This window comes from Microtus pennsylvanicus, chromosome 1 (assembly GCF_037038515.1).
Source record: "Microtus pennsylvanicus isolate mMicPen1 chromosome 1, mMicPen1.hap1, whole genome shotgun sequence".
Classification (NCBI taxonomy): domain Eukaryota; kingdom Metazoa; phylum Chordata; class Mammalia; order Rodentia; family Cricetidae; genus Microtus; species Microtus pennsylvanicus.
The window spans coordinates 46,063,545-46,090,118 of record NC_134579.1 but is presented as its reverse complement, the minus strand read 5'-3'; the positions used below and the strand labels follow the sequence as shown (position 1 = coordinate 46,090,118).

General features: G+C 43.0%; 1 protein-coding gene and 1 non-coding gene across 7 annotated transcripts; both read left to right on the top strand.

Moving 5' to 3' along the window:
- The first annotated feature begins 124 nt into the window (after nt 1–124).
- On the top strand, nt 125–26,574 carry Qtrt2 (queuine tRNA-ribosyltransferase accessory subunit 2). 6 transcript variants are annotated; one of them, XM_075963041.1, is made up of 10 exons: nt 125–230; nt 338–468; nt 8,052–8,272; nt 8,736–8,791; nt 11,506–11,582; nt 13,249–13,461; nt 18,652–18,851; nt 21,265–21,416; nt 22,840–22,957; nt 24,608–26,574. In XM_075963041.1, exons 3-10 carry the CDS (start codon nt 8,073–8,075, stop codon nt 24,837–24,839), a joined length of 1,248 nt encoding a protein of 415 aa, XP_075819156.1. In that variant the 5' UTR covers nt 125–230; nt 338–468; nt 8,052–8,072; the 3' UTR covers nt 24,840–26,574. The 6 variants fall into 6 exon arrangements, with proteins under 6 accessions (XP_075819156.1, XP_075819164.1, XP_075819205.1 ...); XM_075963049.1 differs by lacking the exon at nt 338–468 and having other exon boundaries at nt 128–230; nt 8,052–8,297; XM_075963090.1 differs by lacking the exon at nt 338–468 and having other exon boundaries at nt 130–230.
- LOC142842857 (small nucleolar RNA SNORA84) lies at nt 5,173–5,305 on the top strand. Its single transcript, XR_012909512.1, has one exon. It is a non-coding gene; the product is annotated as a small nucleolar RNA SNORA84 (small nucleolar RNA).

Genomic DNA, 26,574 nt, shown 5'->3' with positions numbered 1-26,574 from the left:
GCGCGCGCAGCTCTCATTGCCCCAGTTACTATGGCATCGGTGGGTCTCGCTGGGTTTGCTTTAGCAGGGCCTTTGCTTATGTCTGGCGCTTGGTGATGACACAGAACATTCTGATTGGTTCTGCAGCAGAGGCGGTGGTTCAGTGGACCGCGAGCTGTGCGAGCGGAACACGTGTTATCTCCGGCAAGGAGTTTAAGGGTCCTGGCGGTACGGAGTATTGTAATCCACGGGTGAGTGTCTCTTTTCCTTAATGAGAGCTGGTGAGTCGCACTCACTTTCTTGCTTGCATTTCCGTGTTACTCCCACCTTGTTATTTCCTGATTTCCTGTTGGTCTAGGCTTCCGCCTGCTCAGAGTCTCCTCAGTGAGATTGCCGGACATACACATCTTAGAGAGAAAGGGGCCTCTTTTCTCCCGGTCCCTGTCCGAGGGTGAGCTGCTCAGCCGGAAGTTTTTCTGAATTTACCAGGTACTTGAGAAGGCATAAAAACAGTAAGGTCTAAAGCTCCAGTGATGGCTAACGGAACTAAGAGAAAACTGAACCTCAATAGCCAAGCCTGGATGTTGTGAGGAACAGTTCACTGAAGGTGTATGTACTTTCCAGGCGGGTCAGCAATTTAGAACTGGAGATTTGGACCCAGCTACTTGTTGGCCGTTGAGTTTACTGCTAACAAAAATGGAACTGTATCTGTTATACCCAGATCATGGAGTCCTCCCCCCCCCCCCAAAGCCAACCAGGATACTGAGTCCAGTATGTAAAAACAAAGAGCTTTTATTCTTACACAAGTTTGCAAACTCGGTCTCTCCGTGTGTCCAACATATTGGAGGGATCGGAGAGCCCCAAGCTCAGTTAAAGAGTTGAGTTTTTATAGTAGCAAAGGTGGGGTTGAGGATTACTAAGGTTTAGGACCCCTAATTGGCTGACATTTGTCTAGGGGTGTCTTGGTGAAAAGCAATGAGTGTGTTCCAACAGATGTTGGAACGTTAGGAATTTCCTTTGGATGTTCTGTTCCAGGGTGGTGCCTGGTTAGACTCTGTTTGTGGTCTTTTTCGGAACACCAGGTATTGCCACAGGGTAAACTGCTGAGACTCAGACTTCTATTGAGCTTGTCATGGCTGGGTCCTATAGGACCTACACCCTGAAAGTATTGTAATGATTGAAAATCACTTTATGCAAACCTTCTACCAGGAAATGTAAACCAAACTTTAAACTGGAAATATGCTAAGGAAGGCCGTGCCCCCATATCTTATCTTCTGTCCTCTTAGCAGAGGAAAGAAGGTGGCTGAACAGGTGTGTGACGTGTCACAACAGCAGGTCATTTGGAAGAGTTAGTTTTATGTCTGTTCTTTGGGAGAGCTGCCCATCTTTTCCTGAAAGAAATGCCGAGTTCAGAGAGGTGACCGTCATATAGTATGTGTCCATTTCGAAAGGCTCTAGGGCAGTGTGGTTCTCAACCGTCCTAATGCTGAGACCCTTTACACAGGTCCCCACGTTGTGATGACCCCCAATTATCAAATTTTTCTGTTGCTACTTCTTAACTAATTTTGTTACTTCAATGAAACATAATGTAAATATCTGTGTTTTCTGATGGTCTTAGGCAATCCCTGTGAGTCATTTGCCCCCTCCCCCCCCAGGGGTCACAACCCACAGGTTGAGAACCATTGCTATAGAGACTGGAATAATGGATTAGAGGTGAAGGAGGGAGATAGGAAAAAAAGCAATAACACTGTAGCAAAATGGGTAATATCACAGTTAAGATGGAAACGTTTCATGTGCTGCTTGACAAATTGAGTTTCTCCTAAGCCTATGTTATGGTCTCTATAGTTTCAGGACCAGCTCTGGTAACTACCTTCGTTGGTGTTCTATTGTTGTGAAGAGACACCATAACCAAAGAAGCTTTTACAAAAGAACGCCTTTAACTGGGATTTGCCTACAGTTTGAGAGTTTTAAACCATTTGCATCATAGCAGGAAGCATGTTGGCATGCAGGCGACACTGCAGCAGTAGCTGAGGGCTGCATCCTTATCTGTAGGCTTGGGCTTTGGAACCTCAGAGCACACCCCCAGTGAAGTACTTCCTCCAGCCAGACCCCAGCTCATTCCTAATCCTTCCAGATAGGGCTACTCCCTGGTGACGAAGCATTCAAATGTATGAGCCTATAGGGGCCATTCTTATTCAAACCGTGACAGTGACTTTGTTAACATCACTTTACTAATTTATAGGAGGCCGGAGAGAATAGGCTCTGTTGGATGTGGTATGAGGGTTAATGGAGTTAATGTATAAAGCACAACAGTAAATACCCAATAAATGTAGCTACTGCCGATGTTAGGCCTTTTGATGGATGAGATTAGTCTAGCTTTGTTGTGATCAATAACATTCAGACTTACTTGATCATCATTTGCTCCCCCCCACCCCCCCGCACCCCCAGACAGCGTCTCATTATGTTTCCCTGTCTGGCCTGAAACTCGCAGAGATTTGACAGCCTCTCTGTTTCTCAGGTGCTGGGATTAAAGACGTGTGCCACCACTTTCTGCTGGATATTTTTTCTTTTTTAGAGTTACTTTTATTTTCTGTGTGTGACTCTTTTTGCCTGCACACATGTATGTGCATCACAAGCATGCATGTGTTGTAATAGGAGCGGCGGGGCTGCGTCCCCGGCACCTGGCCGCACACATGGCTAGATTTACCCGAAATAATTACACGGAAACTGTATTCTTTTAAACACTGCTTGGCCCATTTCTATCTAACCTCTTCTCGGCTAACTCTCGCACCTGGACTAGCCCATTTCTTATAATCTGTGTAGCCCACGAGCTGGCTTACCAGGAATGATCTTAACCTGTGTCTGCCTGGAGTGGGAGAATCATGTCGACTCCTTGACTCAGCTTCTTTCTCCCAGCCTTCTGTTCTGTTTACTCCTCCCACCTATGTTTTAACCTATGAGGGCCAAGCAGTTTCTTTATTGCTTAACCAATGAAATCAACAGATTGATATAAGACACTCCCACATCATGCATGGCACCCTCAAATGAGAAAAGGAAACCTGGCTGGAACTGTAGTTACAGGCTTATGAGTGGCATTGGGTCCACCGCACAGATAACAAGTGCTCCGAACCACTGAACTGATGCCCCAGCCCCACATTTTCTATTTTTGATATGCTTCTTTTTAACCTTCATGGGATAATTGAAGTTTTCTTTAAACTTCTGGATTCCTTTCAAACATGTTTGGATATTGTATATTCTGTCATTCATTTCCTTGATGACTATTTCCAGACTTAACACGTGTACCTAATAAAGTTTAGAATTGTCAGTATATTTCTCCCCCTACCAAATAGTGTAAAAATTTGAAGTATTTAGAATATTATAGCATCCATCATCTGTGAGTCAGTGCAGTGCGTCATGTTGTTCAGAAGTCCTTCATAGTTGGTTTCTGTGCATGTATAACTGTTGACGCTGTATGGAGAAGATGGAGTCCTTCATAGTTGGTTTCTGTGCATGTATAACTGTTGACGCTGTATGGAGAAGATGGAGGTCCTTCATAGTTGGTTTCTGTGCATGTGTAACTGTTGACGCTGTATGGAGAAGATGGAGGTCCTTCATAGTTGGTTTCTGTGCATGTGTAACTGTTGACGCCGTATGGAAGATAGAGGTCCTTCATAGTTTGTTTCTGTACGTGTGTAACTGTTGACGCTGTATGGAGAAGATGGAGGTCCTTCATAGTTTGTTTCTGTACATGTGTAACTGTTGACGCTGTATGGAGAAGATGGAGTCCTTCATAGTTGGTTTCTGCACATGTGTAACTGTTGACGCTGTATGGAGAAGATGGAGTCCTTCATAGTTGGTTTCTGTGCATGTGTAACTGTTGACGCTGTATGGAGAAGATGGAGGTCCTTCATAGTTTGTTTCTGTACATGTGTAACTGTTGACGCTGTATGGAGAAGATGGAGGTCCTTCATAGTTTGTTTCTGTACATGTGTAACTGTTGACGCTGTATGGAGAAGATGGAGGTCCTTCATAGTTGGTTTCTGTACATGTGTAAGTGTTGACGCCGTATGGAAGATGGAGGTCCTTCATAGTTGGTTTCTGTACATGTGTAAGTGTTGACGCCGTATGGAAGATGGAGGTCCTTCATAGTTTGTTTCTGCACATGTGTAACTGTTGACGCCGTATGGAAGATGGAGTCCTTCATAGTTGGTTTCTGTACATGTGTAAGTGTTGACGCCGTATGGAAGATGGAGGTCCTTCATAGTTGGTTTCTGTACATGTGTAACTGTTGACGCTGTATGGAGAAGATGGAGGTCCTTCATAGTTGGTTTCTGTACATGTGTAACTGTTGACGCTGTATGGAGAAGATGGAGTCCTTCATAGTTGGTTTCTGTACATGTGTAAGTGTTGACGCCGTATGGAGAAGATGGAGTCCTTCATAGTTGGTTTCTGTACATGTGTAAGTGTTGACGCCGTATGGAAGATGGAGGTCCTTCATAGTTTGTTTCTGCACATGTGTAACTGTTGACGCCGTATGGAAGATGGAGGTCCTTCATAGTTGGTTTCTGTACATGTGTAACTGTTGACGCCGTATGGAAGATGGAGGTCCTTCATAGTTTGTTTCTGTACATGTGTAACTGTTGACGCTGTATGGAGAAGATGGAGGTCCTTCATAGTTGGTTTCTGTACATGTGTAACTGTTGACGCTGTATAGAGAAGATGGAGGTCCTTCATAGTTGGTTTCTGTACATGTGTAACTGTTGACGCTGTATGGAGAAGATGGAGGAAATATCTCCCCTCCCCAAAGTCTGATCATCTATCTGAGCTTGCTGCATTCAGTTACCAAATTTGGGACATCTTTCCATAAAGACAATCTATTCAAGAGGCATTTAAAAAATTCTTTTTCTCCTGACAGATGCAGGAGAATGGCACTAACTAGCAGCGCTAGGGCAGGGTGTTGTCAGTTTCCCTACAGGCTCAGGGTTCCTCCAAAAGACCTCCAAAGACTTTATCTGTGGGAGTGAGAGGAAAAAGACAGAACCGGCAACAGAAGAGATTCACAGTGAGCGCAAAGGGAGGGGACGGTGATAAAGCCAGTAGAACCGCTTGGTGTTGTGGAGACATTGGTCTGCATCGTCAACTTTGTTTGTGTTAGTGGTTTATGTCACTCCCAAATTGTGTTTTAAAAACCATGCCCTGTGGTTGCTGGAGGCTGTTGTGTAGGTACAGCTTTCTTGTGGATACAAAGGGCCAGAGAAATCCTGTGATTTATGCATGGGAGCTGTTTCTTCTCAGCAGCTGCCATAGCCTGGTCATTGGTACATTATTTAAGACAAACAAAAAGAGGTCAAAAATCAAAACCCATATACGTCAGTGTATATTTATGTCTATATTGTATGCATTAATTCATAATAAAGACTTGTATATAAAAATGTTACAATTAGGAAAACATATCTAATATTGGACAGTGAATGAAGATAGGAAGTATTGCTTCTTCTAGCTCTGAAAATAAATCTGTTTGTGTTTTAAATGTTGACTTCTGGCTAAGGTGCATTTTCTACGGCCAGTAATATGGTTCAGTGCGTAAAGGTGCTTGCCAAAGCGTACCTGTGACCTGAGTTTGATTTTTGAGACCCTGCATGGTAGAAGGAGGAACTAAGTCCTTCAGGCTATGCACTAATGTCCACACTGAGCTGTAGTATACATTTGCATGTGTTCATGCGCTTGCATGTACACACACACACACATGCGCGAATAAATGTGATAAAATAGTGCTGTCCTTTCTTCATTTTTGTTTCTTTTTCTTTTCTTTCTTTCTTTTTTTTTTTGTTGTTTTTCAAGACAGGGTTTCTCTGTAGTTTTTGGAGCCTGTCATGGAACTAGCTCTTGTAGACCAGGCTGGCCTCGAACTCACAGCGATCCGCCTGCCTCTGCCTCCCGAGCGCTAGGATTAAAGACTTGTGCCACCAGTGCTCGGCTCATTTTTATTTCTTGAGACGGGCTCTCACCGTGGAACCCACATTAGCCATGGAGTCATGGAGTCACTATCCCCTGCCTCAGCTTGCATCTGGGACTGGGCTTTCACCACCACAACTGGTTTGTCCTTAGATTTCTCAATATTCCATCCATCATCACAAAGCAGACTCACTGACAATATGCAGTTACCTTTTTGAAATCATATTCTATTTTCTTGTAAGTTTAACCATCCCAGCTAAAGAACTGTATCACACAAAAGTCAATCTCTGCGTCTAAGAACTGGTGGCTGTCTTCAGAGGGCTGGTGTTTTAAACTGCGTCTCAATGCCATATAGGGCTGAAGGGATGAATCAGTGTGTGTTTGCTCTGCAAGCATGAGGACCTGGGTTTGGGTCTCCAGCACCCATGTAAATGCCTGACATGGCCATTATGCACCTGTATGTAGCTCCCCACTGGGGTGCTGAACAGGTGGATCCTGGGGAGTTGAGTTCCTTGCTGGCCTCATACAGTCACATGCAGACAATCTTGGCCTGCTCCAAATGACAAGTAGTGATGTAATGTAGTGTTTATAAAATGTTGATATGTCCAGTGACATTTAAATTTTAAAAAGTGTGTGCTTGTCTGTGTGTAGGTGCTGTGACACATATGTGGAGGTCAAAGGTCAACTCTAGAATAAGTTCTGTTCTTCCTCTTTTACAAGGGAGATTAAACCTAGGATGGCAAACTTGGCAGAAAGCACCTTTACCCACTGAGCCATCTCCCTAGTCCTCCTGTGCATCTTAAAAGCTCATAACTTTTCACACTGAGTACTAATTATTTAACAACATGCTATAAATAATGTTTTCTGTTGTTTTTTTCAAATCCTCTTGGTGTATCTATAGAAATTAGAAAGAGTATCTGTATTTTTTTCTTAAAAAGTTTCACCTTTCTCATTATGAAATCACTCATAGATCACTTATATGCTCACATGGTTTCTCATCTCGATGTGAATGAACTGGAATACGATCCCACTTTGCAGATAATCTGTTACTTTATGCTGGTCAGTCTATGATGTATATTCATTATACTGTTTTGGAATCATTTTTATTGAACAACACTAATAGAAGGGAAAAATATTGCTTAATATTTTCTCAAGTTGGAGAAAGAAATGTGGTTCAAATTAGTAAGTAACACGTGCTCTAAAGTGTATGGTCCTCCCTTGCATGTTTTCAAGGCAGAGTGACCTCGCGTGCCTTTCTTTGACAATTAACCTTTCTTTTTCTTTTCTTTTGTCTGTTTGTTTGGTTTTGGTTTTTCGAGACAGGGTTTCTCTGTAGCTCTGGAGCCTGTCCTGGAACTAGTTCTGTAGACCAGGCTGGCCTCGAACTCACAGAGATCCTCCTGCCTCTGCCTCCCGAGTGTCTGGATTAAAGGAATGCATCACCACCGCCCGGCTAATTTCTATTTCAGGCCTTTCATTTGCTTTGTTTCATCAGCTTCTACAAAAGCACATGCACATGTACAAGCACGCACACACACACACACACACACACACACACTCATAGACGGTTAATAAAATGAAGCATGATTAATAAAAACTCAGATAGATATTGGAGTTCAACCTGAAGACCAGAAAAAAAGCAGCCAGTCACTGGCTCTTACTCTACCTCAGTCTAAAATGGTGATCCTGCCTCCAGGAATCTCAAAATGAGACTGAGGCTGAGAGCTGTACTGGGATTAAAGGCATGCACCGCCCATGCACTGTGGCTACTAGTGTGGCTCCTGGGATTAAAGGTGTGTACTTTCACTGCCTGGTCTGTAAGGCTGACCAGTGGGGCTGTTTGTCTCTCTGATCTTCAGGCAAGCTCTATTTATTAAAATACAAATGAAATGTTAATGCGTGTCAAACTGATTGTTACCATTTTGTTATGGGACTTTGGAGAAAGAATCCTGGTCTTTTTTTTACACCTTGTCCTGATCCTGATCAGACAGAAAGATGTGAGCTGGAGGTAATAGACACGCAGCCATTCATTTATGTGCATATTGCTTTCTTTGCAAAGTACTTAGCCTTTTGATGCCAAGAATTGCCTTCTAAATTTAATGCTGATTTCTTCTCAGAACCTGGAAGAATCCCTAAAGATGAAGCTGAGTCTCGTCAAAGTCGTTAATGGCTGCCGTCTAGGAAAAATACAAAACCTGGGCAAAGCAGGGGACTGCACAGTGGACATTCCAGGTTGTCTTCTCTATACCAGGACTGGCTCTGCCCCACACCTGACACATCACACACTGCATAATATCCATGGGGTCCCAGCCATGGTCCAGCTCACACTGTCAACCTTGTGAGTGCTGAACCTAATCATTCAGGTATCCAGCCCTTAGATGCAGCAGAGAGGAAGGTTTCTTTTCTTTCTTCTTTTTTCTCACATGCATAGTTTATAGATTTTAAAGATGAAATCAGAAAAACTGTTTAATTGAAACTGTTGTATGACAAGTGACTGAGTTATTGTGTTAATAGTGATTTTAAAAGGACAAGAAAATGGAAGGAAATCCAGGTGTTCTGAAGCGGTTGTTTTGTCTATGTTTCTTTTGTACCCCTAGCAAATTGTATACCTTCATTTTAACTAACGAACCCAGCCCTGCTGGTTGCACATCTTGAAAAGCGATGTGTTTTGTTGTTGAGGGTGGCATTCACTGTCGTGTAGTTTATTTGGGTGAGGAGAAGAGTTTCTGGTGCTGTACAGAGTAGCTAAAGAGTGGTCCATTTCCATTGCTATGCTGTGCCTTTTTCTGTTTTTCTTACAGAGCAGAACATCATGAGGTCTTGGCAGAGTATAAAAAAGGAGTCGGAAGCTTTATAGGTAACAACTATTTAAATCACGTGTATATGTGATTTGTGATGTGTCAGTTTGGAGTTTGTTGGTCCTGCTGACTTAACTGTGACTCATACATGTATTTCTTCTTTTTAAATAATTGTCTTTGGTGCATCTAAGAGCGAAGCATTGGGGATTGAAGGTTCAGTGGAAAACACATGATTCTTACTGCTTTGTAGAGTCAGGGTTATATACATATATTATAACAGATCACAGGGGGCATATAACCTGCTCTGGGTACATATGAAAGGGGTCAGAATAAAGAATTCTTGAAGAAGATAAGGGGTGTCTGGTTGGATTAGGTGTTAGCCAGTGGTTACGGTAAATGGGTGGGGCCGACGCTCCAAAGACTAAAGCACAGAGCATAGGATACATACACTCCAGAGCTCACTAGAGCACAGACCATAGGATACATACACTCCAGAGCACACTAGAGCACAGACCATAGGATACATACACTCCAGAGCACAGACCATAGGATACATACGCTCCAGAGCTCACTAGAGCACAGACCATAGGATACATACACTCCAGAGCACACTAGAGCACAGACCATAGGATACATACATTCCAGAGCTCACTAGAGTACAGACCATAGGATACATACACTCCAGAGCACACTAGAGCACAGACCATAGGATACATACACTCCAGAGCTCACTAGAGCACAGACCATAGGATACATACACTCCAGAGCACACTAGAGCACAGACCATAGGATACATACACTCCAGAGCACACTAGAGCACAGACCATAGGATACATACACTCCAGAGCACACTAGAGCACAGACCATAGGATACATACACTCCAGAGCACACTAGAGCACAGACCATAGGAAACATACACTCCAGAGTACACTAGAGCACAGACCATAGGATACATACACTCCAGAGCACACTAGAGTACAGACCATAGGATACATACACTCCAGAGCTCACTAGAGCACAGACCATAGGATACATACACTCCAGAGCACACTAGAGTACAGACCATAGGATACATACCCTCCAGAGCACACTAGAGTACAGACCATAGGATACATACCCTCCAGAGCTCCTGCATGAGCCTCATTCATGTGTTCTGATGGGTTAGTATCTTTAGTTCCGGAAGTAGAACTTTATGTGCAGATGTGTGTGCCCATTTATTTAGTTTGAGGAAAACCTTAGTTGTAGCAGCTGTGGAACCGGGTCTTCTGTGGACCACTTTCTCCTCAGTTCCCCCAACATCTAGGCTTTGTTAAGTAAATGTCTCCTGTATCCTTGGTCATCCATCTTCTCTTTGGAAGGAAGCTTCATGATGCCTTGATCGCTCAGAAGAGAGGGTTCTGAAATCTCAGTCTCCATAAGCTGAGAACAGTTGCAATCACCAGCTTTTGTTTAACTCTGTGAAGCTGTGATTCTTTGCCTGTCTAAAACACCTGATGGTCTAATAAAGAGCTGAATGGCCAACAGTGAGGCGGGGCTGGTAGGCAGAGAACAAATAGGAGGAACAATCTGGAAGAAGGAGCAGCAAGAGAATAAGGAGAGAAAAATGTCAGTAGCCAGCCACCCAGCCAGCCATGGAGTATGAGTGAAAGTAAGTGAAAGAAATAGAGAAAGATAAAAGCCCAGAGGCAAAAGATAGATGGGATAATTTAAGATACAAGAGAAGCTTGTTAGAAACAAGCCAAACAAAGGCTGGGCATTTGTAAATAAGAATAAGATTCTGTGTGATTATGTGGGAGCTGGGTGATGGGCCCGCCCCAAAAGAGCCAGGAGTAAAGAGCAAAAACAGCAAGCTTCAGAGTCTACTGCCATGGCTCACATGCATTTGCCAGAGATCATCGTAATGACTGAAGCTTAGCAAATGAGGTGGGACACCGCCGGGGCTGTTAACTTTTTAAATTTGTTTCCTTCTCCTTTTTTAAGTGAAATCCTATGGGAAATGTGGAGTACCATATGAATTTAAGTATCTATGGTTTACTAATCATTTTTTTAAAAATATTTTATGTGTCTAGATGTTTTGTCTGCATGTGTGTGTGTTCACCACGTGCAAGCTTGCTGCCCTTAGAAGTCAGAAGACAATGTTAGATCCCCTGGAGCCTGAGTTACAGGTGGCTGTTGTATGAGGCCATTTGTGTGTTCCCGGCCACCCAGACTCCCAAAATAACCACACAGAAACTATATTAATTGATTACTGCTTGGCTAATTACTTAAGCATATTGCTAGCTAACTCTTACATCTAGAATTAACCCATCTCCATTTTATATTTTACTGAAGCAGAGGTCCCAGACGAGCACTGCTTGCTTGCTTGATCTGCATGGCTCGTTTAGCCTGCTTTAGTATAAAATACTGGACCACCAAGCCAGGAATGGCACTGCCACAGTGAGCTGGGTCCCCCAACATCAGTCAGTGATCAGGAAAATGCCTTATAGGCTTGTCCACATTCCAGTGTCATGGAAGCCATTTCTCAATTGAATTTCCTCTTCTTGTGTATGTCTAGGTTTGTGTCATGTTTGTATCGTGTGGATCTTTGCATTTAATTCTTTTGGGTTGGAAGGTCTCAAATAATTTTCTTCCTTTCCCAGGCCTTCTATAAATCCAAGATGAGGTTCCAGCTGTTCGATGAGATTAGAGTTGCTTCATCTACCAGCACGTGCTGGCATGCCAGAAAGCTTTTTCCCCACAGCTCTCTGAATGGGTCTTTTTGTGTCTACACAGGCATGCCAGAATCTCTCTTCTACTGCTCCCTGCACGATCCAGTCAGCCCTGGACCATCTGGTTATGTAACAAATAAGGTACGTCTCAGCCTGGTCCCCGGGACCTCAAATGCTCCACGATTCCTTTATGCCCTCTGTATGTGGTCAGGATTTAACAGAGTGTGAGGGTTTAGAAAGACTGAGGAGGGCTGCTTGATGATGAGTTAAGTTGGGCAACAGATCCTCAGCATTTCTGTATTGGGAACACTGAGAGCAGTGGTCCTCAGCCTGTGGGCCTCAAACAACCCTTCCACAGGGGTCGCATATCAGATATCTGCATTATGATTTGTAACAGTAGCAAAATGACACTTACGAAGTAGCAACAAAAATAATTTTATGGTTGGGGGACACCATTAACATGAGGAACTGTATGAAAGGGTTACAGCATTAGGAAGGTTGAGAACCACTGGCTTAGAGAGTAGAAGAAGGTCAAGTACCTGCCAAATGGGAAATTGCTGAGAGGAGAGTAATGCAGTCTTTGGATGTGACGCTGTGCGTGTGATTCTCAATCCGGGAAGAGCAGGAGAGTTGCTGGTGAGTTATGAAGGTGTACCCTGTAGCATGGAGCCTCGGTCAGTACTGCTGCTGGTAGATCAGGATTGAAAGGCTGGATCTCTAGTCAGAGGTTGTAGCGAGTGGAGAATGGTATCGGAAGCTCTGTTTGCCCCACGCCTTCATACAGCATTGGGCCAGGCTCAGTGCTCACCACTGCCTGGCAACCACAGTCACTTCCTCCTGATGTATTTTCTTCTTCAAGGCTGGCTTTTGGTTTGGTGTGGTGTGGTTTGTTTTTTTCTTTCGAGACAGGGTTTCTCTCTATCTTAGGCTGTATGTAGAGCAGACTGGCCTTGAACTCACAGAGATCTATTGTGATATTTTGATTGTATTCTGACACATAAAGTTTGCTTAGAGTCAGAGAGGGTGGAGCCAGCCTCCAGCCGAAGAGGTTTGGAGGACTGTAGAGAGAGACACGATCTCAGCCGTTTTGGATGGGAAACGAGGTAGGAAGTAGCTGGTGGCTATTCATCTGCCTCTCTGATCTTTTAGGTTTTTAATCCCAATTTCTGACTCCTAGTTTTTATTGATAAGATTAATTAAATTAATGCTTCAGAGATCTGTCTTCCTCTGCCTCCCAAGTATGGAGGTTAAAGTGTGTTGCTACTACCACTTGGCATGAATACTGTTTTCAATTGAGCTTCTGATTTTTAATTAGAACTTGTTTAAAATGATATGTTTTATTCGTGTAGATATAAATTGCTGCAGGAGCTTAGAGGAGGGAACCATGAATTGTGTCCAGGACATCTGAAGTGTGTGCATTAGCAGAGGGAATATGAAAACTCTGTTCCCTCAAGGATGCATACAGAGTATCTTAGCCAGACAGGGAGGTAGGAGGAAGCTAGACTGTGGTGGGAGGTCGGAAGGCCTCAGAGTCTAGTTCTGTGGGCTTGAGTCGGGGAGGAAACAGGGAGAACTGCACCAGAGAGGCGTGGTGGAGAAGTCTCCAGGAGTTGGACTGCTTGACCACTGAAAGATGTTCTCAGGGCCATAGGTCCCTAGAAAAAGTGTGGTGAATTTCTTACTCACCTGTCCAGGGTCCTGAGTTGTCTCCTCTCTGCAGCTGTTAGGAATCGCCATGTCCCGCTTTCCTGGTTCCTTTTTATGTTCATGTTACTCTTGGTAATTCCTTATCTCTTGCTCCACGCAGTCTGTGTCCGTGTGGGGTTTTGGAGGTCGAGTGGAAATGACTGTTTCCAAGTTCATGGCCATTCAGGAGGCCCTGCAGCCGGACTGGTTCCAGTGCCTCTCAGATGGCGAGGCATCTTGTGCAGAAGCAACTTCCATAAAAAGGGCCAGGAAGTCTGTGGACCGGTCCCTTCAGTTCCTGGACAGCTGTCTGCGACTACAGGAAGAGTCTGAGGTGAGGCCGCCCGCTAGCCGCTCTGGAAACGCTCGTCTCCCTTCTGCATCTTCGCGTCTTAGCTGTTCTCTGCCTGCTTCCCTGCTCACTTCTTTGTTTCTTTCCTGTTTTTCTTTGCTGATCCTGGGAAGTTCCTTCTCCAGGACTCCATGGTAGGTTCTTTTCACTGTGCCACGCGTTGTCCCCAAACTGCCTTCCCTTGGTTTTCATTATTTGGTGAGCAGTTTTGAACATGTATATACTGTCAATTTCCTTCTGCTCGCCGTGAGAGTTTTAACTCCATACATCCTGGACTGTAGCTGAGTTGTGGCATTAGAATGTTCAGGTCCGGGCAACTGGACTCCTGGTCTTATTTCCTCAAACCTTAATACTTAGCTTGGCCTACGGCATTCACCAAGTTCCTCGGCCCAGGAGTTTACACTTTAGATTTACTGATCATGCACGTTACTGACCGGTTGTCTACCTCCTTCCTCCTGTCTCTGTAAACACGCCTCAGATCTGTCCCTTCTCACACTGCTGTTGTACCCATCTCTTGGGCTGGTGGTTACCTCTGAGCTGTTTTAGCTGCCTCCACTCTCGTTTCTGTCTGGTCTTCATCTTTGCTTTCCAGAAGATGCCTGTGTAAAGCACGGATGAGCCACTGCCTCCTTTGCTAAGGAATCCAGTGTTTCTTCACTTCTCACCGTCTGATGTCACCTGCCCTGCTCATGACTATGTACCCTGTGATGGCCGTCTGCTCATCATGACTATGTACCCTGTGATGGCGTCTGCTCATCATGGACTATGTACCCTGTGATGGCGTCTGCTCATCATGGACTGTGTACCCTGTGATGGCCGTCTGCTCTCTTGGAATGACTTCAGTTCCTTGAAGCATTCGCTGTTTCACTTTGGGCTACCTATTTTCCCCTGGATTTTCCTTTCATCTCCAGGCATAGTCCCTCTCTGGCTGCCACCACGTCCATTTATTCACTCACCAATTTATGGAATTTCCCTGACTCTTCCGGGAACCTCCCATCATCCTTTGTTACCCCTTTAATACGCGTGTGCTGTGCTGTAGCCCAGCCATACCATACCACATCAGTTTATTTACGCATTTGCTTTTATTAAGCTATAGTCTCCATAAACTCTGCTTTTGCGTGCTGGTTTTGTATCTGTATCGTATCACAGAGCGTCTGACATACTGTGAGCCCGTAGTGAAGTGTTGCGACGAGCTGATAAAAATGAGGCTGTACCAGTAAAGCGCAGCATTTGCGAGCACAGTTAGTGAGCTGGCGAAGGAGGCAGGGAAGCAAAGGGACTGATCAGGCAGACTTGGTGCTCATTCCTGATGCCAGCACTCAGCACGTGGGACATGAGGCAGAAGGAGTCAGGGCCAGTAAGTGTTGGGCACCTTTCTGACCTTTCTGTATCCTGAGTGCTCGTGTCTTGACATTGCTAATAGTGCCTCCTTTCTTATATTTTTGGTTGTGAGCCTAGCCTTTTAACGGCTGAGCCATCCCTCCAGGCCAGTGCCTCCTTTCTTAAGTATTCCATTTTAAACAGTACAGTAAGTACACAGCCAAACTGCTCATGTCCATGAACAGGAGATTCCTACACAAAACTGTGGTAGTAGTGTGAAGGGGCAGGCCTGTCCACTGTCTGCTCTGTGCATGCAAACATCTTTTCCTGGGATTCCTTTCTGGATCATGCTCTTTCTTTTGTTGTTGGTGGTGGTTGTTTGCTTGCTTATTTTTTTGTTTCTTTTTGTCTTTTGAGATAAGGTTTCTCTGTGTAGCCCTGACTATCCTGGAACATGTTCTGTAAACCAGGCTGACTTTGAACTCAGAGATTCGCCTGCCTCTGCTTCCCAAATGCTTGGGATTAAAGGTGTGTGCCACCACCACCTGGCTATGGATCTTCTTCTTTATACCATTCAGTACTGAAGCTCTGCCACGTTCTGTTTTGGCCATTTTTTTATTTCTCAGATAATCCCTAGGTTGGGTATACTAAAATAAATAAAACCCAGGGCTACAGGAAGGGAGTTGTCTTTTAGCTTTATCTGCTATGGAAGCAGAAAAAGGAAGTGGTGGCATTCTGCCCAGCATCTACTGAATTAGTCAGGCTTTTTTTGATTAGGAGACTTTTTTAATAACTTTCTATTTCCTTAGGAGTTATAGGTCTACTTAAATTGTTTATCTGGTCTTTATTTAATTTTGGTATGTGGTATCCAGAAAATTGTCCAATTTTGTAGAGTACAGGGTTTTGAAGTATGACCTAATGAGTCTCTGGATTTCTGCAATGTCTGTTACGTCCCATTTTCATTTCTGATTTTTTTGTTTTGTTTTGTCTTCTTAATTTGGATATTCTCTGCCTTTTGGTTAGTTTGCACAAGGGTTTGTCTGTCTTGGTGATTTTTCTCAAAGAATCAACACTTTGTTTCATTGATTATTTGTATTGTTCTTTGTTTCTATTTTATCAATTTCTGCCCTCAGCTTGTTTCCTCTTGTCTGCTCCTCGTGGGTGAGTCTGCTTCTTTTTGTTCTAGAGCTTTCAGGTGGCTGCTAAACCAATAGTATGAGATTTCTCCAGCTTCTTTATGCGGAACTTAGTGCTATGAGCTTCCTTCTTAACAATGCTTTCATAGTGTCCCATAAGTTTGGGTATGTTGTGCCTTCATTTTTGAATTCTAGGAAGTCTTTGGTTTCTTTCTTTATTTCTTCCTTGACCCAGTGGTGATTCAGTTGAGCGTTTTTCAGTTTCCGTGAGTTGTTGGGTTTCTGTCCAGCCGGTAAGCCCCAAAGAAATTACACAGAAGTCTATATAAGTTATAAACTGATTGGCCCATTAGCTCAGGCTTCTTATTAGCTCTTATAACTTATATTAACCCATTATTCTTATCTATGTTAGCCACATGGCTCTGTACCTTTTTCAGTGGGGTAGGTCACATCCTGCTTCTTCGGTGTCTAGACAGGACTGGGGAAGAAAGGGCTTCCTCCTTCCCAGAATTCTCCTGTTTTCATTGCCCCACCTCTACTTCCTGTCTGGTTGTCCCACCTAAACTTTCTGCCTGGCTACTGGCCAATCAGCATTTATTTAAAACATAATTGACAGAATACAGAATTGTCCTGCACCACATGAGTTTGTAGGCTTTCTGCAGTTACTGTTGCTTTTGAATTCTAACTTTAAGCCTTGGTAATCCAATAAAATACAGGGGATTATTTTGTATTTGTTGAGATTTGCTTTGTGACCGATTCTGTGGTTTATTTTATTTTGTTTATTTATTTAATTTTTTTTTTTGGATTTTTCGAGACAGGGTTTCTCCGTAGTTTTTGGTTCCTGTCCTGGAACTAGCTCTTGTAGACCAGACTGGCCTCGAACTCACAGAGATCCGCCTGCCTCTGCCTCCCGAGTGCTGGGATTAAAGGCGTGCGCCACCACTGCCCAGCTTCTGTGGTTAATTTTAGAGACAGTTCCATGAGGTCCTGTATATTCTTTTGTGTTTGGGCGAAGTGGTCTATAGATGTCTGTTAAGTCCATTTGAGTCATAACATCCATTAGATCCCTTACTTCTCTGTTAATTTTTTGTCTGGCAGAATCTTGTTTTCTCCATCTATGGTGATTGAAAGTTTTGCTGGCTGTAGTAGTCTGGAATGGCATCTGTGGTCTCTTAGTGTCTGTAAAACATCTCTCTAGGACCTTCTGGCTTTTGGTCTCCATTGAGAAGTTGGGTCTAATTCTGATAGGTCTGTGTTTATATGTTACTTGGCATTTTTCCTTTATAGCACTTAGTATTCTTTTTTTATTCTGCATGTTTAGTGCTTTGATTATTCTGTGGCAAGGGGACTTTGTTGTTGTTGTTCAGTCTATTTGATATTCTGTAAGCTTCTTGTATCTTTATAGGCATGTCCTTTAGGTTGGGAAAGTTTTCTTGTATGATTTGTTGAATATATTTTCTGTGTCTTTGAGCTGGACTTTGTCTCCTTCTTCTGTCCCTATTATTCTTAGGTTTGTTCTTTTCATGGTGTCCCAGATTTATTTTAAGAATTTGTTGAATTTAAGATTTTCTCTATTGTATCTTCAACCCTGAGTTCCTCTCTTCCACTTCTTGTATTCTGTTGGTTATGTTTGCATCTCTAGGTCCTGTTCTCTTACTCAGATTTTCCATTTCCAGATTCCCTCGGTTTGTGTTTTCTTGATTGCCTCTATTTCAAGTTTCAAGTCTTGAACTGCTTCCTTCACTTGTTTGTTTCTTTGGTTTTTTGTTTTTGGGTTTCTTAAAGGATTTACCGATTTCCAATTTTTTTTTTGTCTTTTCCTTCCACTTCTTTAAGGGAATTTTTCATTTCCTTTTAAGGGCCTCTATCATCTCATAAAGCTATTTTTAAGGTCATTTTCTGCTTCATCTGCATTGGGATGTTCAGGTCCTGCTGTTGTTGAACCACTAGGTTCTGATAGTGCCGTATTGCTCTTGATGTTATTGGATGTATTCTTACACTGCTGTTTACTCATCTGGGTTTGGGATAATTATAGGTATGGGTGTTGATTCTTGTGATGTCTTTATTAGATGGGTCTTTTGTTCTTTATTGTCTTTTTACTGAATGGCCATGGGTTCCGGTAATTGGCTAATTGTCCGGTTGAGCAGGTTGTCTTAGCTGAGGTTTGTGAAGGTTTGGATGCCTAGTTGTAGCATATATTTCAGTTCTTCTGGCTAGTGTGGGCTTTACTTGTGCCTATGGGGTGTGTTCTTCCAACTGGTGTGGGTTTTGCCTGTGCCTGTTCTATCTGGTGTGGGTGGCACATGTACCAGTAGGGTCTGCTGATGTTGCTGGAGAGGGCTGTTTGCAGGGAGACTGCTTTTCTTCCAATTGATATGAGTGGTGCTTGTGCCTTTAGGGGCTGCTGATCTTGGGTGGGGGGTGGTTGTCCAGGTGATGATGGGCTGGGTGGGTTTGGGCAGCCGAGTGGGTCTTATAGGTTATAGTGTCCAATGGTGGCTGCAGTGGTAGAGCAGCCTTCCCACAGGACTCTTAGCTGTTGCCTGGCTGCTAGGCAAAACCTCTTTTTACAGTGTGTTCATTAGAGCCCTAAAGGTTCTTGAAGTGCACATCTATAGTACTTTCAAAGACCTCTTTCTTCTGACTGTTGGAATTCATGCAAACAGGTCTTGGGTTCTTGTAATGGTTAAAGGCGTTCAATTCTTTCTTCTCTCAGGTCCTTCAGAAAAGTGTGATCATTGGAGTGATTGAAGGTGGAGATGTGATGGAAGAGAGGTTGAGGTCCGCACGAGAGACAGCCAAGCGGCCTGTGGGGGGCTTCCTTCTGGACGGCTTTCAAGGGAATCCAACAGTCACAGAAACCAGGCTGCACTTGCTGTCGTCAGTCACTGCAGAGCTGCCAGAGGACAAACCAAGGCCAGTGCTGGGTTAGGATGCAGGCCAGCCTCGTGAGAGGTGACAGGGGTGCTGGTGACAGTGTGATGTGGTCTACACAGGGTGCTTTCCTTGTCTTGGTTCTTCCTGTCTTTTTCTCGGCCAGCCGGGCAGTTTCCTTCGAGGCTGCTCTCCTGGTTTCAGAATGTAGAGGGGGAGAATTGGCATGAGATGAGTTTGATTATTATAACCGAGGACAAATGCATCTCTCATTCTGTCCTCTCATCCTTGAGGCAAATACAGACACTCCTTTTTATTTGTTGTGACATGGTACCTGGAGACAGGTGTAAAGTCATGTGCCATTCTCGTTTAAGTCAAGGCATGTTAAAGTCCGTGTGCTTAGTCGCATGAGGATATGCTCTGTTAGTAAGGACCTTCGAGAAGTTTCTGCTTTTGTGGCAAGCAGTGAGTGGTGGTGTTTTGTTTTTTGAATTGATGAAGCTCGTAGGGTTGGTTCTTTTGAATACTGCAGTGGTAACAGAGATGAGAGGCTAGTCTGGATTTCAGAGCAGCTGATGCCATACTAGTACCTAAATTTTCTTAATGTATTTATTTTTACTTCTGTGGAATCTTGTGTAGTCCAGGCTGGCCTCAAACTTGCTATGAATCTTCTGACCTCTGTCTCCCAAGTGCTGGGATTACAGGCGTGTGCCATTGCTCCGGCGCTGGGGATGGAGCCCAGAGCTTTGTGAATGTTAGCCAAGCACTTGACCAGCTGAGCTATAGCCTGCATTTTCCTGCTTTATTAAATATACAGACGCCAAAACCAAAAACCGTAGGTGACCCTAAAGGTCATGACATTGGATGAAATAAAGCAGGCTCAGAAAGAGGGCGCCTGTGTGTGACCTCACTCTTGTTGGGTCTGAAAATGTCCCTCTCCTTGAAGTTGAGCTATCAGAGGTTGGGGCGAGCAGGAGCATGGAGGTGGGTAAGATGCTGCTCAAAGGATATGTACTTCCAGCTAAATCAGAGGGGTAAATGCCATGGGTTTGTTGTGTAGTCTGATGAATTAAGTATTGTCACCAGGAAAACAGTAATTGTATGAGATTTGTTATTTGGCTAGATTGACCCATTTCATGTCTACAAATTCCAAAATACATTGTTTGTGAAAAATACATACAATTGTATATGTCAGTTTTAAAAAGTTTTCTGTTTAGTCTTATATCCTTAATGTGAATATTGCCTTTTAACCAGTGATATATTGGGAAATTTGGCTCTGAGATGCTATTTAATTTTCAAGGCTATTAAACAGGACATGTGTAATCTTAGTACTTTTTGAGAGCCTAATATAATTGTGTGCCTGCATCATAGAGACAGCTTAGTGACTCATACCTGTGTACTTGGATGTGAAGATTCCCTAGAACACGTTCTCACAGCCATCATGTGCATATACAGACACACACACATTCAGGCACACACACATGCGCGCACCAGTTTTTAGCATCACCCCCTTCCCTGCTACAGATGAGTAGCTCAGCGTGAGCTTTTCTAGTCATTTTCTGGACTTTTTTGTGCTAAGTCTTCACAGATGTCTCTTTCTGAATTTGAAAGCTGGGATTGTTTTTCTGTAAGTGTGTAAAATGCCAGCTTCAGTTGGAGTGGAGTTCTAAAGCCTCACAGGACTGGAAGGAGGCTGTATTCAGGAAAGCTGGCATACATAGAAGGGTTCTGTTTGCTTAGTATTACATAAACGCATTGTTAAAAACTCTTCTAAGAAATCAGAAAGTCTAAAAGCTTTTCTGCCCTGATTCATGGAAAGGTCTGTGGGCAGAAAAACAAACTTTAACAAGAGGAGGAGTTGCAGCTAGCCAGTCCTGATCTCACGCTTCTCCGAGCCTTGCCTTCCTGTCCAAACCCTCTTGAAAATTATTCATGCTCCCAAACTGCTGTAGCCCTTCCCTTAGAAGATACCATTTCATTTCCCAGTGCGGACTTTTCGTTAGCAAAGAAAATATGAAGAAAGTCTTAGATCCTGGTGTGAGTGCTGAAATTCTGAGAACAAGAGGAGCTGTTAAATGAATCTGTAAAATACACTCAAAAATGGAGAAATAAAGCAAATTATATTATTTTAAAAGTATCTATGCAGTGTTTAGATGGGGGGGTAAAGTTCAGTCTGTGGCCAGGGAGGTGGACCAGAAAGACGGGAGTGGAAAGAGTTAGAAACGATACTGTTTGCTTTTCCACTGCCTCCTTGGGCCTCATGATGGTTTCGTGGAGCTCTTTATAATGAAGAGCCAGAGAACAGGGTGTAAAGGAACTGCCTAAAGCAACACAGCCATGTCCCTGCCACCCTGAGCTTGAGTTTGGCTGCTGTTTTTCATACGCCCCGTTGATGTGGTAGCGTTCTCTGATTTCTTCATGGCCATTGAGTTTGTTGTCCCAACTGTCTTTCCAGGCTCATCTGCGGAGTCAGCCGACCTGACGAAGTGCTCGATTGTATTGAAAGAGGAGTGGACCTGTTTGAGAGTTTTTTTCCATATCAAGTGACTGAGCGGGGTTGTGCCCTGACTTTCACCTTTGATTGCCAGCTGAATCCTGAAGAGACGTGTGGGTCTTTGACATTCACCTCACTCCTAGCTTTCTCCCATTTCCCGTGTCACAAATATGTACATGTAGCACCAGCCTTTCATAAAGGTCCATCTTGATTTTTTTTCCTTGTGTTCCCTGAGATATTGGCACCTAGGGCAAGGCACTTAATACTACACGTGTAGGTCATCAATATAGATGGGACTTTTGTGGTCTGCAAAAACAAGACCTCCTTTGTTCACAGCTCGGGGGGGGGGGGGAATTCAGAGTAAATCGTAATGAAAATCTAAGGAAAGGAAACCTTTGAGCAGCTTAGTAAAAGTTAATTTATTTTTTTATCCACAAAAGATTTCTTGTCTCCCTCCTGCAAGCCCCATGCAATTAACTCCCAGGGATCTCACTGTCATGGGCTGCTGTGTCACCTTTGCTTCTCTGAGATCTGAAAGCTGCTTTCTTCTGCTCATATTTCTTTGAAGTGCTGCCATTTTCTTTTATTGTTATTTCAAAGTCAAGACAAGCAATTTCAGATCCTGACACACATGGTAGGGAAGAGGACCCACCCAGTCACGGGCCATGGGCTGCTGCCCTGAAGCCTGTCTTCAGGGATGAGTGGCCTGCACAGTCCCCTCCGGCTTCCTTTTCTCCCTCTTACTTTATTTTCAACCCTTTATTCCTATTTGTGTCTGCGTATACTACAAAATCTGTGGAATTTTACCTACCGAAGAGTTTAAAGAAAGTTGCCAGCTCTTCCCCTAAGTGACCAGGATTTTCCAAAATGCCAGAGCTTTATTGTGTTCCCATCTCAGCACACAGTTGGTGTGAACAATCCCATCCCATAGCATTTTTGTGCTCAGTGCTCGTCTCGGTTTACTAAAATTATTCTAGAATCATCTGGCTGTCTGGACCCGCACGGGTTGCTCTCATTGCTTTCCTGCTTACCTCTTCTCTACTTCCTGTGTTGGAGCGAGCTGGATTTCTGTTGAAGTTGAAGGACATGCTCCTCCATTAAGCAAGGAGCTCAAGGGTACTGTGGGTTCCTTGGAAGGCCAGAGGTCCCAAACAGAAGACGTAAACTAAAGCCATGTTCTACATTTATCTGCTTGGACTGTGTGCTGTCACAAGTCCATCGTGATAAGTCATAGGGATACCCCCCCCACCGTTTTTCTTTTTAAAATCATTCCTTTATGACAAGATTATATATCACATACTTGGATCCATGATTAGCTTGGACTTTTCAGATATCTTCGTTGTCTTGATGGTGTAGATAATAGTCCTTGGCCATTTAGGAATGTACTGCTGTTTGTTTTTTCTTAGGTGATTTCCTTAGATAATTCTAAGAATGGAGTTATAGGGTCAAAGGTTGTAAAATTATAACTAGATTAAAATTTTTCCAGTGTGCACTTCTTATCTGATCGTTCAAGACTTTTTATTGGTTTCCCTTCAGTATTGCAGCAAAATGGAATCCAAGAAGAAATAAAATGCTTGGATCAAATAAAGAAAATTGAAGCAGCTGGGTGCAACCAAGAAATGACATCATTTGAAATTAATCTGAAAGAGAAAAAGTAAGAAATTTTTTGAAGTTTAGGTTTTGATTTCTGACTTTTTAATTTCGGACGGTCTTAAGTTTATGTAACTGTTCCCTTTTCAGTTTATGACTTCGTAAAATATTTATAGTTGGACATTACTTAGGCCTTCTCAAATATGGTTCCAGAAAACCTTTTTTCCTCTGCAGATGACTTCGGGTACTTTGTCTTGTCAGAACACTAAGCTAGATAACTATTGCTTTAGAAAAGCTGTCTGAAAGAAGCTGAATCCATTGCTTGATTTTTTTTATTTTTGTTTCTATTCTGCTTACTTTAAGTAACAGCAGAGCAAAATGAGGATTGAGAGTCAGACACAGTGTAGCTTGTACATTGGAAAGAGCTCAAGTCCCCTTGACTATATACAGGTTCTAAATCAGCTATCAGTGAAGAATGAACTGAGGAGGGTCATGGTGGGTTCACCTCTAATCCAGCATGTTGGAAGAGGCAGATGGAGCTCTAAGTTTGAGACCAGCCTTGATCTATTGAGCAAATTCTGGGCCAGCTGGAACTACGTAGGAAATCTTGTCTTAAAAACAAAAGGAATAAATTGAGTTGTCTTGTAACTTTACATTTGACTAAAAGTGGTAGTCACCAGCCTCAGAACGTGGTTGCTCTGTGAGCATAGCACTAGTGTGTTTGATTTATATAAGAAGATGTTTAGGAGCTCTGACTTTTCATGGTTATCTAATAACGGCATAGACCTGAGAATGTATGAAAGATTGTAAAATTCGTACATCCTGTTTATATCCTATTTCATGATTGTGGGTCTGAAGTGATAACATCTATATCTTTTAATATTTTCTTTAAAGTAGCCAAGACTATTGTCTTTCATATAAATGTTAGGGTAATATATATGCTTATTCTCGGTGCTAGGTTAAAGTTTTGGGGACAAATACCTACTAATGCATTTGATTATATTATCTTGGAAAAGTCATGTACCTTAGTAGGCAATGAAAGGTAACACAAGTCTAATATTTAGTGTTACCTACGTATAATATTTAGGTAACACAAGTGTAATAACAGGGTTAGATCCTTTTTGCTGTATTAGCTCCTTTAATAACCTCACAGTTCCAGGAGGTGGACTGTTAGTATCTTTGGTTAATGAATGAGAAACACGTGCATAGCTGGATAGTAAACAGCATGCCCAGGTGAGTTATAGAGGCCAGACTCAAGCCCTTAGGCAAGGGATTCCACCAGAGCCCTCCTTCTAAATACGCAGCAGTCGTCTGCCTCTGTAAAAGGGTGGTCAGAATGGTCATTGCCAAGAGAAGAGGCAGAGACTGGCTAAACCGGTGGATGTGGTGGCTGCTGACACTAGTGCCCATGAGTGGAAGAGGAGCATCCTCTGCCCGAACGCCACGTGCCTTTGCACTGATGAGTGACTGTTGTGACTGTCTCAGGCTGCAGACTTGTAAGGTTGTGTCTGTCCGAGCACGCCTTGAGCGGGTACCCAGCGAGACTGTTCTTACCTTAGCCGTCTCTCCAGTGGAGTAAGTAGCCTGGGTTGTAGATTTCCTTTTTTTGTTTGTTTGTTTTTTCGAGACATGCTTTCCTCTGTGTATCCCTGGCTACCCAGACCTTAGTTGTCAATTTCTTAGTCTCTTCACTTCTGGATTCTGTCTTTCTCAGGTACCAGGAAGACTTCAGCCCGCTCGTGAGCGGGTGCTCCTGTTACTGCTGTAAGAATCACACTCGCGCATACATCCACCATCTGCTGGTGACCAACGAGCTCCTGGCCGGCGTCCTGCTCATGATGCACAACTTTGAACACTACTTCAGATTTTTCTGCTCCATCCGGGAAGCACTAAAAAGTGACACTCTGGCACAGTTGAAAGAACTCATCCGCAGACAGATGTCTTGAGAATGGGAAAACAAAGAATCCCAAGACCTGAGCTTTCAGTGTTGATGGCGGGAATGAAGAGCACCTGCCTCGGACTGCCCATGGCTGTGCGGAGGAAGGCCTGCTGGAGACCTCAATGGACCAGAATGATATGAACCATGACTTTAAAACTTTCTCGGCTTATTCCATAAGTAGATAGAGATTTGTTTAGTTGAAGACAAAGCATTAGATGTGAGAGCGTTTTGAAAGGATGGTGAGGGTCTAGGAACTGCTGAGATGGGTGGGGGAGAGGCACAGCTGGGGCCTGGAGAGAAACCTGACTGATTCGGACCGGGGGTTTTTGTTTCTCCTCTTGCTCTCAGGGACTTTTGGACAAATGCAGACACGGTTTTAGGGAGAATCTCTAGAATCTTCTTTTTAGGGTTCAATTTAACTTCAGCATGTTTTGATTTAGTAAAGCAGAATGTCTCCTCCAGGGTCAACTTTTCCTTGTTAAAAAACATGGCAAGACATTCTGGTTGTAAATCATCAGAGTCAAATAATCCAGGCAGACTTTGTCTTGAACATGATCTCTGTTTGGAATTCTTCATGACTTTGAGGACCAGCACTGGTTCACAAACATTGAAAGTAGCCTTCGTTCTGCATGTAGTTTGGGTATTTCTGAGGTAATGGAAGGATATCATGAAAGGAATTTTCCAAATCTAGTCCTATCCATCTCTGGGGAAGCTGTAATTTGAATTCTTACTGCAAGCCTTGACCATGCCCCCTCCAGAATTCAGCAGAGTACACAGAGCCTCTCTTCTTCTCAGTTGACTGTTTCACATTGACTTCCTAGTCTTCTCTCCCAGAGTGATTTCTCCTACAGATGGAACCAGCTTTGCTTAGTCCTTCTCCTGGTCAACATTGACACTCATTTTCCAAGTACTTGCTCTGTTTCCCAGATGAAATCTTTCCTTAAGCTGGCAGTCTGGGAGCCCCTGCACCAAGGCGTGCTGGGTGGGAAGTGACTGGAGTTGTTTTTTTTTTTTTTGGTTTTTTTTTTTTTTTTAATGCATCAGGAAGTTTAGACCAAAACTAAACTCTGGTTTGCAGAGTTGGTGGTTGGCAGCTGCAGGATCTGAGTCTGGTTGTCCTTCCTGGGTTCTCTTGATTCTATAGTTTTGTTGGTATCATGACAGGGTTTTTGTTTATTTGTTGTTGTTGTGTGTGTGTGCTTTTCTATATCAGTTTTTCTATAGAATACTCAAAACATGTATATACATGTAATATTTATAAAAATAACAATTTAAAATCTTTTTTTGAAGATACAAGAAATGCATTTCTTATATTTTATTGGCTTCAATTTTATAATGGGCATTACTGAACATTGTATGTAATAATTATGTAGTTAATTGTATTCTTATGTGTTAGAAACTCAACTTGGTTTTTCCATTTAGTGGTATGATGACTTCTCATGAATGCAAAGGATACTATGGAGACAGTTTGTATTCTCAGTGATCTCTATTGAATGTATTTTGTACTTGTTTATGTGTTTGTATTCTTGGTCAATGCCAAACCCATTATTGAAGGATTACTAGTAAATATCCAAGAATCCATATAAATTTATGAGTTTTATTTATGCCCAAAACACTGAAAATTCTGTTAAACATTGTTCAGGTCCCTGGGTCTTTTTCTTATTAGCACATTTGAAAAAATTCTTTTATGTTTTAAATGTATTAAGGGCAATAGCCAATAAACATTTTTAATTAAAAAAAAA

Excerpts from the sequence above, each read along its gene's own strand:
- Qtrt2 (XM_075963041.1), top strand. The coding sequence starts at position 8,073 with ATGAAGCTGAGTCTCGTCAAAGTCGTTAATGGCTGCCGTCTAGGAAAA. Across the intron at positions 8,273-8,735 it reads CAGCTCACACTGTCAACCTT|AGCAGAACATCATGAGGTCT; the intron begins GTGAGTGCTGAA and ends TTTTTCTTACAG. Across the intron at positions 11,583-13,248 it reads CTGGTTATGTAACAAATAAG|TCTGTGTCCGTGTGGGGTTT; the intron begins GTACGTCTCAGC and ends TGCTCCACGCAG.